This window comes from Syngnathus leptorhynchus, chromosome 3, assembly GCF_054491065.1.
Source record: "Syngnathus leptorhynchus isolate UIUO chromosome 3, UIUO_Slep, whole genome shotgun sequence".
NCBI lineage: Eukaryota > Metazoa > Chordata > Actinopteri > Syngnathiformes > Syngnathidae > Syngnathus > Syngnathus leptorhynchus.
In genome coordinates, this window is record NC_141197.1 from 18542188 (window position 1) to 18555380 (window position 13193).

The 13193-nt window shown below is 43.2% G+C and overlaps 2 protein-coding genes across 4 annotated transcripts; one reads left to right on the forward strand and one right to left on the reverse strand.

The window, feature by feature from the left end:
* Positions 1 to 106: 106 nt before the first annotated feature.
* On the forward strand, positions 107 to 13089 carry cep89 (centrosomal protein 89). 2 transcript variants are annotated; one of them, XM_085906964.1, is made up of 18 exons: positions 107 to 335; positions 642 to 748; positions 1169 to 1315; positions 1395 to 1608; positions 2036 to 2087; positions 2214 to 2309; positions 2385 to 2570; positions 2722 to 2864; positions 3189 to 3239; positions 3710 to 3793; positions 3867 to 3973; positions 4059 to 4174; positions 4282 to 4462; positions 4621 to 4776; positions 4848 to 4989; positions 6168 to 6257; positions 11081 to 11229; positions 11922 to 13089. In XM_085906964.1, exons 1-18 carry the CDS (start codon positions 294 to 296, stop codon positions 12109 to 12111), a joined length of 2253 nt encoding a protein of 750 aa, XP_085763090.1. In that variant the 5' UTR covers positions 107 to 293; the 3' UTR covers positions 12112 to 13089. The 2 variants fall into 2 exon arrangements, 1 of the variants encoding a protein (XP_085763090.1); XR_015065601.1 differs by lacking the exons at positions 11081 to 11229; positions 11922 to 13089 and adding an exon at positions 5178 to 5276 and having other exon boundaries at positions 6168 to 6195.
* Positions 7334 to 11021, reverse strand: LOC147059607 (E3 ubiquitin-protein ligase RNF182). Of its 2 annotated transcripts, none has more exons than XM_085906976.1 (2): positions 10963 to 11021; positions 7334 to 8301 (listed from the first exon to the last, which is right to left on the reverse strand). In XM_085906976.1, the coding sequence occupies exons 1-2, from the start codon at positions 11019 to 11021 to the stop codon at positions 7548 to 7550; spliced, it is 813 nt and encodes a 270-aa protein (XP_085763102.1). In that variant the 3' UTR covers positions 7334 to 7547. The 2 variants fall into 2 exon arrangements, with proteins under 2 accessions (XP_085763102.1, XP_085763103.1); XM_085906977.1 differs by having other exon boundaries at positions 7334 to 8287; positions 10963 to 11008.
* Positions 13090 to 13193: the final 104 nt, after the last annotated feature.

Genomic DNA, 13193 nt, shown 5'->3' on the forward strand with positions numbered 1-13193 from the left:
AGGCAAATGGTTGCTAAGCAAAATCAAAAATGCCACCAATTGGACGAAGAAGAAAAGGTGAGCCAATCGGAACAGCGGATGAAACGAGGTGCGGTTTGGCGTAGAAGCGTCTGGATACCAGGAAGCCACAAGTAGCAGCTTGTAAGATTAGCATTAGTTTGTCCACAAAAAAAAGGCAGTGGTTGAATAAGTTATAACTATAGTGTTCTTATCTTTTAGCAAAGTAATGTCCGCCAGCCATTACAGCCTTGCTCTTAGTTTTACAAGAACTTTCTTGACACGTATCGTCCGCCATGTTTAAGCTGAACTTCAGGAGGGAGAAAACCAAACAATACGTGAGTGTTACTCCACTAATGTTTTTATTTGATAAAAATTTACCATGAATATGTTTGCAGATATAGTGGAAATGCGATGTTTGAGAGGGGACAAAGTAAAGAGTTGGGTTTTGTACAATAGGGCGGGGCAGGTAGTCTAAAGCAGCAGGGCAGGATGTGGTAAGGAAGGATGGGACAGCAGAGGGCAGGATGAGTCAGATTAAGACGAGGGAAGGCAGGACATTACAAATGTTTCGTTTAACACTGTACATTTTTGTGTATGAGCCCTAGCATGTAGTATACATGTCCATGTGTGTGTGTCTGTAGAAACACATTGCCCATGGTTTGGTCCCCGCCGCCTCCATCGCCCCCAAGGCTGCCGTGCCTCGTACCCCACCCCCGCGCAGCCCCGCACCCTCACCCGAGAGACCCAGGTACCCCTAGTCACTTCCCCTCTTCCTCTGCTTCCTCTGATTGTTTCCCATCAGTCTGCTCCCACTCCATCCTATTGTTCATACACTACTTGGATGCAATGACCTCAGTGTGATGTATTGCATGTCAGGGCGGAAGAAGTGAGTGTTTGATACTAAACGCCCTGTCCCAGCACTGTGCAATACGGATGGATGGCGTCCTGACAATGATACCAACTTGTGGAAAATTACAGCTCATACAAAACAAAAATTTGGGTGAAGGGTCAGAAAATTGCATCATACAAACCGTTATGCATGCAATAAAAGTCATGCAATACATTGAATATTGTAGAATAATAAATATCTATCTGTTTTTTTTTTATTTGATGTGAATCTGCAGATGTTGATATTCTCCATTAATTAGTTTGTTTTGCTTGTCCCCAGATCGGCCTTAGCGGCTGCCATTTTGTCTTCTTCGCTGACCGGACAGACGTGGGCGCTCCCTCCGATCCGTCCCCGCTCTTTCTCTGAGAGTGACCAATCAGAGTCCTTGCTTTCTGAGCGCAACATCAGCACTGCGCTCTACACTCGGTGAAATACATCCTCCATCCACAGCATTTCCAATACTACTGTATACCTCACTCTGACTTGCATTGTCCATCTTCCTCAGTGATCGATGGTCAGAAAGCTTTGTCGCTCGTCCGCGTTTGTCCTCCCCTGACCACTCTGAAGAGGAACTCCAGCACCAGGTGGAGGAGGAGGACAAGGGAGATGAAGAAGGAGAAGGCAAGGAAGAGGAGGAATGCGTCTATCATACTTTAGATAGTCAGAAGAAGTGTTCAGATGCAGAAGCAGAAGTCTACGCTTTGCCGTTAAAGCACTTGGTGAGGATCAATACAATTGACATGTATTCACTGATTATTCATTCATTCAATATTCAGACAGACACACTCAGGAAACAATGCCAAACAGAACACAAAAACAAATCATAAAGCACGTTTGTTAATCTGCATAATTATATTATATTATTAGAAGGAAGAGAAAAACATAAAAGTACCAGAAAATAGATATAGTACAAAAAAACACAAAACAAAAGTTCCTTCTAGTGCTGCATTTAGTCACCACGCCCACTTGAACCTGAACATTGGCAGCACAATAAAAAGTAAATCCACACTCAGACACTGGGTGGCGCTGTTTTGCATGCTAATATATATGTGGGCCGGAACAAGAGCTGTATCAAAAGAAACTTGTTTCATTTAGAACTGATTGGTGTTGTATTATGGTGACAAAATGTTTCTGCTTGTCCTCCAGACAAGTTCCCCCAAGTCAAGTCCAATGATGACCTGCAAGAACTCTTCTCCAGGTAGTCATCACCTGTCTCACAAGCTCTCCAAATTCCTTCCATTCTCACCCATAATACATACAAAACACTGTATGCTTATAGCGCAATTTTTATTAATTTTGGTCTTAATAGAATGATTTTTGACAGAATTCCTGGGGGAAAACATCATTGATCTTCCTCCAGCCATCAGCAGCAAAAAAATGAAGAAGAAAGACTCCACCAAGCATAAAGAAGACATGCCGTGTAAGACTCTACAATCTCCACTTTGTTCTTCTCCTCATATCCTGAAGCATTTAATGTCATCCATTTCCTTTGCAGCCACCAGCCGATTCAAAGAGCCAAGAGCACGGAGACAGCCATCTCGTGAGGCCAGTGTCCCGACTGAGGACGGGGAAGCAGTGAAGTCCCTGAAGGAGAAGATCGCCATGCTGGAGGAGAAGCTACGACACCTGGAACAGGAAGTCCTTCTTGGGCGGGCCCAGCCAATCAGGACCTCACCTGCAGGTATGTGTTTCTTTCTCCCTAAAATTAGAAATGACAAAATCTGACAAATCACCAATCATTAGAATTACTCAATTACATTTGCATCAAGATGGCTCCAATTGTAATACAAAAAGAGGTGGACCCAAATGGCCAGCATTTGTTTCTTTTTCAGGCACGCAGGCAGAGCTGCGCGACGCAAGGCAGCAGGCGCAGGAGCTAGTGGATGAAAACGACGCCCTCAAACGCAGTGTCCATCGTCTCAGTGCGGAGCTGAGTGTCTACCAGACCAAATACAGGCCGCTCAACAAGCAGGAAGTAAAAATAACAACACGACAGCCATCCATCAACCCATTTTTGATATTGCTTGTCCACATTCAGGTCTTGGGTGAGCTGGCTCAGCTGATTTTAGGCTCAAACCGGGTCAAATCTTTCTTTACTCAGGTTGCGATCTTGCCATGTGTTAGCCTCGCAACCGCTTCCATGTAATATTTTTTATAATTGTACTTTAATAATTAACTCATTTAAAAAAAAAATACCAATGACCACATACATCATTTCCTACATTTGAATTAATTCTGCAGCATCTCAGTTCAGCGTCAGGTCTTCTCATTAACTGTGTTGCTATGATGTATGTTGCAGAGCTCCAGATTAAGCATCCTACCAAAAACGGGTTCACCTCCTCCGTGGCTGGTTAGTAACAAAATGAAAACTGCTTGCAATCAAATCAGTGCAATACTTAACAGTAATTGTTGTATATAAATCGGGTTGTTTTTTTTATTGATGGCAATGAGGGATCTCTGTTGTTGCCAAGACGACAGGCTCAGCTGTTAAAGATAATAATGAGCAAGCCAGAAGACATTTCAGATGTGTTAGTGGTAGCATATCACTTGTGTTATAATCACATCATTGACCACAAGGAGTAGGCCTTGTCCAAAATGTCTCCCAAGAGTGGCTTAAAAGTCAAAATAGGGGGGTTAGAATTAAAGGGGACACCAGCATTTTAAGATTTCCAATATGAAGAAAAAAAAAATACACAAAATAATCATAATTATTGTGTATATTTTTAGTCAAACAACAACAATGATGTAATATTGAAAATCTATTTTGTTCAGTGTTACCTACCCAGTTGACATTGCTTCTCTTCTCTTTGGTTGGCGTAGGTGGACATGAAGCATTTGTCTCCTCTTGTGTTGACCTACGAAGACATGTTGAATGATAAAGACGCCCTCCTCCGCACGACTGAGGTAAGTTGTGCGTCACGCTTAAACCAATTGGTTTTTATTATGGAGGGTGACAGATTGTGATTGATCACCATAGGAGGAGGTGAAGAAACTGAGGTTGCACGTGGAGGAGGTTGTGAAAGAAAATGAGATGTTTCATCGTCAAATGGCTGAGAAAACTGTAGGCCTCAGTCAGGAGGAATGGTAAAAATCCCCGGATTAATTTTTTGAATTTAAAACAAAACAAAACAAAGAAACCCAAAGAATTCTTGTGTGTGTGCGCGTGCAGCCATCAAATGCAGCAGCAGGCTATACTGGTGCTGCAGGAGAATCAGATGCTTGTTGAGCAGCTGGATGCTCAGAATGCAAAGAACGAGGCAGAGCGCAGCAAGCGTCTGTCTGAAGGTACGTCGTATGTCCAGCCGTACGTCCAGTCATCAATCCATCCATACATCTTTCATTCATCCATCTACCTCTCCTTTCATTCATCCCCCCATTCTTCCCCCACGCAGTTTCCCGAGTTTCCAAGCAGCTGATGCTGCTCGAGGCAGAAAACCAGCGTTTGCAGGAGGAAGTGGACAAGAGCAGGAAGGAGGCGCGCCAAAACGAAAGGGAGGCGCTGGCGCTGAAAAGTCGCCTCGAGGACGCCGTCACCTGGGAGGAGCACTGCAGCATCGCGGGGAAACTCAGGCGGTACGGCATTGGGTTATGATGTCATCACTTTAATCTCAGACACTTAATCCGGAAAGGAATCACAACTCTTCACTTGTTCCACATTTTGTTGCGTTACAACCTTTTGTTCCCATTCGGCACTAAGTTCCATTTTTTTTGTTTCTCATCACACTTTTCAGGCAGCTCGAGCAGGAGCGCGGCAGGAACCAAGGTGAGGTGGACCAGGTGCACGCCCTCCGCCATCAAAATCAAAGTCTGCAAGCGGACAAAGCCAAACTGATGGCGGCTGTGGAGAGGACGCAGGCGGAGCTGGAGAGCAGCAGACAAGCCAACAGGTGAACGTGAGCGTAAGTTAGCATTTAGCGGGATATCCACCCTTCTCACAATTACTCATGTCCGATCGCAGGAGGACGGAGAGGCGTCTGAGTGCACTGAAGCAGCAAAAGGATGAGTGCGTGCTGAAGGAGGGCAAGACGCGCACTTACCTGGAAGCCGTCGTTTCCGTAGCGGATCGCATCTCGCAGGAGCGCGACCAACTCGTACATATGGTACCACGACACGTGTGATGAACACATCATGCAATCAAAAACGAATAGACAATTAGAAAAAAAAATCAATAGAAAAATTTTAATCATTTTTTTAAAAGATTTGCCAAAACACATTTCGCATCACATTTTCATGATTTGGTCTTGAGTGTAGAATTTTGAAGGGAAAGAAATGCCTTTTTTTTTTCCAGGACTGAGCACCAAGAGTGTTGGGAAACGTGAGGCCACAGTGGATAGAAGCAGTGTAGCCTCAGAATTGATACAAAAGGTAGCGTCAATCAGCAGCTGAGGTACATCCACTTGAAGAACAAGTGCGAATAAATTTGATATCCTGTTCAAATATAGCTGCTGTCGGAATCTTATGACAACGGCTGTGTGAAAATTGAGATAATATGTTCTAGATAAAGATTCTGGCGCGATTGCTTTGCAAGCACATTCCAACAGCGAGTTTATATTGTCTAGCAGGTCGGAGGTGAGATGAAACTGGCTTGAATGCTCGGAGACAATTAACCAACGGCCCGATATGGATAGTTATGAATTTCTGTCGACAATAACAACAATCAAAACGTAAGGTCGATTTTTTTTGTGGAGTCCCCGTCTTGGTGACAATCGCATCGCTGTAGAGCACAGGACTGTAATGTATGCATGACCACGACGTTTTTAAATGTCAACACATTCAGACTTTTTAAAAAGCGGCAGCCCGTCGTGCGTAGAAGGTCAGCCTGAAACGCACCGGCTCAGATGGAGCATAATAGGAGCCAATTTGTGTGTATTCTGCTGCTAAGAGTGTTTTGTTGATCGTTACCCCAATTGTGCAAACTGACGGCTTTGGGCCATCAGCGGCATCATTTTCCTAACATGTCACTTAAAGGTGCAAGCAGACAGCTTTCATTTTACCGACAGTGTTTTACATTTCTTTTTTTCTTCCTATTAGTTGTTATGATGTTTTGAACTCAATAATACACAAATCGCAAATAACTCTTGGACCTAAATCACAAAAATATGCTAATGGGAACAAATAGGCACAGCAGTTTTCAGCAAGTAGTTATTTCGCTTCCCCCAGGAAGTCGATGAGTTCATAAAATGTGATTCCAGACTCGGCAGGCTGTCACCTTCAAGCTTCTGTTGCTCAACTCTTGCCTTTCTCTTACAAAGCTGTTACCTCTCCTCTTTCTCCTCAGGCTTCTATACTCCAGCAGGAAAAACAAGGATTCATCGGCAGCATTATGAGCGGCACCATCCGATTCGGCAAGCTGCAGGAGCGTGTCAAGGTGAGCTGTTATACAGCAGGGATGTGCAAAATGCTGGAAACGTGCATTTTAATCTGATCCATTCAAACGACCCGTATTATCATCCATATTAAAAATCAACACAAGAATTTGCCCATCCCTGCTTTTTTTTTTTTCACGATCGGTTTTCTCGTTTTTTCTTGCCGTTCACCTCCCGATTGATGAACGCCGTTGACTAAGAGTTGAGCGCAATCAGCTCAGTGAAAGGAAACATGAGCTTTTTGTCATACAGGCTACTGTGTTCAATTAAGAATCTTTCGCATCCGCTATCCAGTCATTACCGCTCTCGCAGACCGCGACTTTGCAACGAGGACCACAATTTAGTTTTGCGTTCATCAAGTGTTACTTACATGAAAGCCATCTCTGCATTCAACTTGAGAGCAGATTAGTGGGTTTTGTGGTTTGGAAAGCCCAGATTGGTTCGAAAGCCAAGAATCAATGCAGCCTCGCAAGACTTTTCCAAGAAAGGCTAAGTGCCCACTTAGTCGCCCAGACGTTATTACACTGTGAAAGACGCTTGTGTGCTGTGCCACACTTTAGTTAAAAGGACAAAATGTGCAGGAACATTTGTCAACTATCTACAAGTGTCACAAAATGGAAAAACTACTGCAACTGGAACATAAAGTGATTTGTCTGCCCCGGAGCTCTTTTCACTTTACTATTTTACTTTAGTCGTTAGTCAGTTGATTCGTAAGTTAGGTAGTTTGTTGGGTGTTTCCTTAGTTTGTTGATTGGGTTGGAGTTAGCTCGATTGTTTGTTAGTTGTTAACTCAGCTGTTATCCGATTGTTTAGAAAGCTGGATTGTTTGTTTATTGGTTTGTCTTTCAGTTCCCTTTAGTCGTATGTTATGACACTTGTTTTTCTTTTTTTGTAAAGTCATTTGACAAGTGACAAACAGCCATAATGTTGCAGCATGACACAATGATTCATCGTATAGAAAGAAAAACAGTTTATTTAGTCCTCAAGCCGTAGTTACTAGCAGGTAACAGAAAGACAAAATTATCATTCAATTAGATTATTATTATAAATTCTTTAGAAATACCGCAACCATTCAATAAGTCACATTCATTAGGCCAGGATCCTCGGGCATCCACACTCTTCCAGAAATGAATGTATATTTTCATTCTATATGCTTATATATTGTGTGGGAATGCAGATGTAGTCTACCAAGATGGAACTCTTAGACCTGCCTCTAAAGGCACAAACACTACCGACTGGTGGCATTTCCATCTCCGTCCCTATTACCACCGCCAGTTTTGATTGGCTGGATTTCATCCCAGAGAGGAGCAGTCACACATGCCCTGGCATAAGCACTGGCAGAAGCCGTAGACCAGACACACCGTCAAACTGGACGGCACCAAACTGACACACACAATGCCAAGAGTCACCCTCTGGATCACCAACAAGTAGATCCCAAGAGGCAGGGAGCCAAAGTACAAGAAGCCCAGCAGCCACACAAGAATGCGTGGGACGTGATTGCAGAATTTGCTCAGGGAGTCCTGGTCCGCCTGCCCGTTGGAAGCCGCCGACAGCGATTCCACGTTGCGCTCCACGTCAGAGCTGCTGTTGTGACTCGAGAGGCGCTGCGGCTCCCTCTGCACGTCCATGATGGTGATGAAGAGGCAGTTGGATGTGTCGGGGGACGGGCTGGAGGAGAAGAAACTCTTCGGGGAGAGGACCACCTCCTGGTTGTGGTCCAAGCTCCAAGATTTGTCACGTAGCCTTAGGCGGGACATGATGTTGGCGTCGTCGGGTAGGGCCGATACATCGTACTCGCCGATCTGGGTTTGGTGGCGACAAAACGGGCAGCAGATGAAGCCCGTGCCGTCGGCGACGTAGAGGATCTTGACCAGGCAGCGGGCGCACATCCGATGGAGGCAGTCCAAGAGTTTGGGACGGCGGTTCTGTGCATTATAGCGTTGGTAGCAAATTTTACATTCCAGTTCCTCGGATAAAGGCCGCTCCTTTTCCTCCAACTCAGCCTGAGGGAAGCTCATCTTCCACCCGCGTTCTGAAGCAGACAGACTGAGAATCAATCATCATTTAGGTGCGGTTAGGGTCGGAGTTACTGATCAAGTGCTATAGCTTGAGTAGAAGTATGAAAACAGCAGTCCTCAAACTTTTTGCATCTGAATACCAAGCCTGTAATGTGTCCACATAAAAGCCATCGTGTCACTTATCTTTCCATCACCCCAGTAGAACGTCCTTGGCATTCATTGCCTTTTATAAGCGGTTCAGATAATGGCTGGATGGATGGATGTCATTAACCAAAAGACCTCTTGAAGAACCAGAACACGCCCAAGACAATCTATAGATACCCATTTCTTCCACGAACCATACCGCGCACTCTTCAGACCTCGTTTCACTTAACGACCAAAACCACAGTTATTATTGTAACCTGCATCGATCTATGCAAACTTGACCTGACCTGTAATGGGTTTCCTAGCATCGCTTCGTCGCCAAGGGATTGAACCACGTCTTTTGCAGACACTTGCGTGATTCTGCTCGTATAAGTGTCATCGAAAAACCATTATCTATGTACCACTGACTGGAAGAGTCATGGTGGAAGAAACTGAAAGGAACACTTAGCGACTAACCACAGCATTGGTCATTAAATACTGTAAGGATGGGTTAGATTAGAATAGTTTACAAAAAGTAACAAAATAACTCAAAGTAAAATTGGAAAAAGTCCATAAAAATGCTTAAAAAAACGTGAAACGGTATTTTATGTTTACAAAGCTAACAAGAAAATGTGCTTTGTTTGTTTTTGTCATTGAAAAGCTAACCGTAATGAAGATTTCAAAACTAATATCATCCTGCTCTGGGCCTGCATTTGTTGTTGAGCTGGTTTTTCCGGACATTTTCCATTTATAGAAAAAGCCACAAGGGGTTAATTAACCTAAGAGCAGTTAGACTGCTACAAGAAAAAAAAAAAAAAAAGCCAGTGTGTTTGCCCTGCTGCACTTTGTAGCTCGACATAAAGCACGTACTTGAATACGCGAGTCGTCTTGAAAAGATGGTTGTGGAGTATTTTTCTGCAGTAAATCGCCTCTCATAACTCATTCACTGCCATTGACGCCTATAGACGTCAAAGATCCATTTTAACTGAACTGGTAGTTAAAATGAGGTTGTTGCTTCTAGTTTCACTGGAAAATGATTTGTTTCAAGTCCTGGGTGCTTTGAACCTTATCGCTAATTATGTTGAAGCGATTAAAAGATGCCTCCGCAATAGACGAATACATCAGAGTGATCCTATCGACATAAATCCAATGAGCTTGTTGAACTAATTCTAACGCTGATAGCAACGAGTAGCTCACTCACTCGATTTGCGTCAATCTCAAAACGTTCAAACAAAAAATATAGTATATGTCATACTTTCTTGAAACTGTTGAATTAAGAATTGGACCGACCCAGGAAGTTGGGTCAGGACCTTTGACATGAAATTGGAATATGACCACGATGTAGTGCGATAAGAACCCTTTTAAACTCGCTTAACGGTAGCAGTTTGGCAAGTCTTGAACAATTCATGAATTAAAAGAGGCTTCGGGCTGTTTGATGACATTAACTGGCTCCCTGTTTGTTTTAACTGGCAGAAATGGAACAAGTTCTGTGTCCCCCCCCCCCCCCCCATACAAAAATGTGAAAAACTGGAATAGTGAAAAAGAATTTTACGCAGCGATTCGGGACTTAATTGTTCCCAGTCGTTGCACGTTTTCGAAAGGTTTTAATTTTTAATGTACTATTTAGAAAAGTAACAGAAATGATTACGAAGTTTTGTCAGAATAAGGATGGATGGATGGATGGATGGATGGATGGATGGATGGATGGATGGATGGATGGATGGATGGATGGATGGCTGGATGGATGGATGGATGGAGCAAGAGGATAGAGAGAGAAAGAGAGAGGAAGACAAAAGGAGAGAGAAAGAGCGATGGATGGACGGACGGACGGATGGGTTGGTTATGGATGGATGGATGGATTTTTGTTTATTATTCAACACATTTAATCCATCCATCCATTTTCTGAACCACTTATCCTCAGGAGGGCCGCAGGAGTCTATCTTGGTGGTCTCTGGGTAGTGGGTGGGGTGCACCCTGAACTGGTTGCAGTCAACACATTTAAATGTAATCATTACTTGAGTTCTTTTTTATTTTTTATTTTTTTTTACATTCAAGCGCAGCGTTCTTGCTCCTAACTGTGCATGATGTTGCAATCATAAATCCAGATATATTTTTGGGAAGAAATCCTCTGCCTGTACAATAGCAAAGATTTAGCCTGAGCACAAAAACAACCGGGTCGGGGAGTCTTTTTTTAAATAAATGATTGCCTCCCCCCAAAAATCTACATCGAGGTGAATTCACAAATAGCAAATTGCGAATGTGCAAAGTCAGCTGGAATAAGCTCCAGCTCACCCTCAACCGTACCGCAATAAAAACAAGTTCTCGAGAAAATGGATGGACAGGATACCATCGCTTGGTCCCTCATTACAGCTTTAACAAACAAACGGACATAGAAAATGCCAAACGTCACGTTGGAACTCATCACCCCTGAACCGCATCATTATCATTAACATCATGTCAACTTGCTTGAGGCAGTTGATTGGCATAACCTGTTTGAGCGTGCGTGCGTGTGTGTGTGCTGCACATCTGTTGCTACTACATCAGCACATAACAGCACACCACTCACCTCGCTTTGCCGCTGTCGCTGCTGCGTCGTCCTCCTCCATGTGCATCCACCTCCCTCATGGCAACCCTCTCTCGCTCTCTCTCTCTCTCTTCCTTGCTGTCTCACTCTTTGTTTTCAGGTGTACCGCAGGCTGGCGTCCAGCCGACTGGCGGCGCTGGAGGAGGCGGCGGCGGGCACGGCGGCCTCTCACCACCGGGACATGGTCCGCTTGCAGAGGCTACTGGGAGAGAGGCAGCAGGCGGAGGAGAGGTTGCTGCAGTCCAAACGGTAGGGAGAGGAGGAGGCAACAAATGAGGAGCGGCACGAGCGATTTATGCAGTGGGGAAAAGAGGAGATGGTTGCTGAGGCAGGAGGATGCAGGAGAGGGTGGTGGAGAGAGGGAGGTAGAGTGATGCATTAGATGGGAGAAAGGAAGAAAGGGAGGAGCGATATAGTTCAAACGGAGGGAAAGGAGGAAAGATGGAGAAAGGGAGAAAAGGGAAAAGAGGAGCAGGTGGGTGAGAGGGAGGAGATGGTGTCATTTCAAAATTAGTGGACAATACTTCAGGGAAAAGTTCGAATATTTTTCATGGTTTAATGAAAAAAAGTCATAAATGTCATTAAAACACGATAGAAATAAATAAAAAATATAAATACTATTGGCTATTGAAAGAGGGAAGAGAAGAGGGAGTTAAAGAAAAGCAGAGATGTGAATGGAAAAATGTAGACTTTAAAAACTTTATAATGTTTGGATAGAATTTTAACATTCCGAATAAAATACATCATTAAATCACAATATGAGAAATGTCATTTTTCAGGGATGATTCATACATGGATGAGTAAAGGTTTCCTATTCTGTTTTAGTTAGTAATCACAAAACTGACTAAAAATGTGTCACTGTTAAATAAAAAAACAACAACACTCAATTAACATGTTGGAGATATGAGATGTTCCTAATGACGTGACTATTTGCTGTTCAGGGAAGTGGAGGAGGAACTGGAGGTGGTGTGGCAGGCGGCCATCAGGGAGAACCAGCAACTCAAGGAGACTCTCGGCCACTCCGGCCCCATCCTCCAACGGGCCTTTGCCGACACCGAGCTTCCTTCCGACTTCCTCAAATTGCAGCATTTCGATGAGAAGCCAAAACAAAACTTGGATTTCTACAGCTAGAAGAGGCCATGACACAGGCATCGTTTCTATTTTTTTATGCATGATAGTGAAAAATGATGAGGGAACCCTTCACCAGATTTTTTTATCTTTATTGCTTGTATGCTAAGCATATTCTCAGTTGGACTATTTAATGGATGCCAGGAAGATCGAGTCATGGACATTGAGAATTTTTCGGCCCGATGAAGAAGTTCTACTTCATCCGACGTGGTTTCTACTCTTTTTCCTGCCAAGCCCATGTGACAATGTGTCTTGTGGTCTGTGTGTGTTCAGATTCATAGGAAGATACAGATTCAGGGAAAAGGTCACGGTGACTTAAAAACATCCTAGCTCAAGTCAGATAACTGCCAAAAGGTCTCGTTTAACGATACACAACAGAACATATTTGATTGTGATTGGTCAATAGTCCACGGTATCGTTTATAATTATGTTCCCAATAAAAACTGCTCCTCCCCTAACGTTATAGCAGTTAAGTCATGTGTGGGACGTGCATGCCTCAGCACAATGAAATAACTTTGTACAGCATTGGCAGTAAAAACTGCAGCGTCATTACAATGGATTTATTATTTTTTTCCCCAAATACATATTTCCCTTTTTTGGGGGGAGAAAATACATTTAATTAATAAGAGTGCCAGCATGGCATCCTCTGTTGTCACCTCAGCCTCATAACATTGAATTCAAGTCATAAAAAAAACTATCAGCAATTTAGAATTAAAAAAAAATTATCGACAGAAATAATGTGTATATTTTGCATCTGAATATTAAGAGAAAAAAAAAATTCCAGGATGAAATAAGCAATTTTTTTTCCCCAAAGATAAAATCATACATTATAAAAAAAATGTCATGGTAACAGAAAAAAGTTCGTTAACGATCTGATAACATTTGTGTTTTTTCAGGATGACTAAAGATTAAATAAGGAAGTTGTCTTTATTTGAAGAACTGAATGTACCAGAAAAAAAAACACCACAAGCATAAAATATCCCTTGGTCATGTTTGAATTTGTTTCCTTATATTCAAATGTTTTTTGTGAAGCTTTTCCAACAGGATGTGTTGTTTGTGCGCATGCATGTGCGCACGCGTGTGTG

Excerpts from the sequence above, each read along its gene's own strand:
- LOC147059607 (XM_085906976.1), bottom strand. The coding sequence starts at position 11,021 with ATGAGGGAGGTGGATGCACATGGAGGAGGACGACGCAGCAGCGACAGC. Across the intron at positions 8,302-10,962 it reads AGCGACAGCGGCAAAGCGAG|TCTGTCTGCTTCAGAACGCG; the intron begins GTGAGTGGTGTG and ends ATTGATTCTCAG.
- cep89 (XM_085906964.1), top strand. The coding sequence starts at position 294 with ATGTTTAAGCTGAACTTCAGGAGGGAGAAAACCAAACAATAC. Across the intron at positions 3,974-4,058 it reads GGCCTCAGTCAGGAGGAATG|CCATCAAATGCAGCAGCAGG; the intron begins GTAAAAATCCCC and ends GTGCGCGTGCAG. Across the intron at positions 4,990-6,167 it reads GCGACCAACTCGTACATATG|GCTTCTATACTCCAGCAGGA; the intron begins GTACCACGACAC and ends CTTTCTCCTCAG.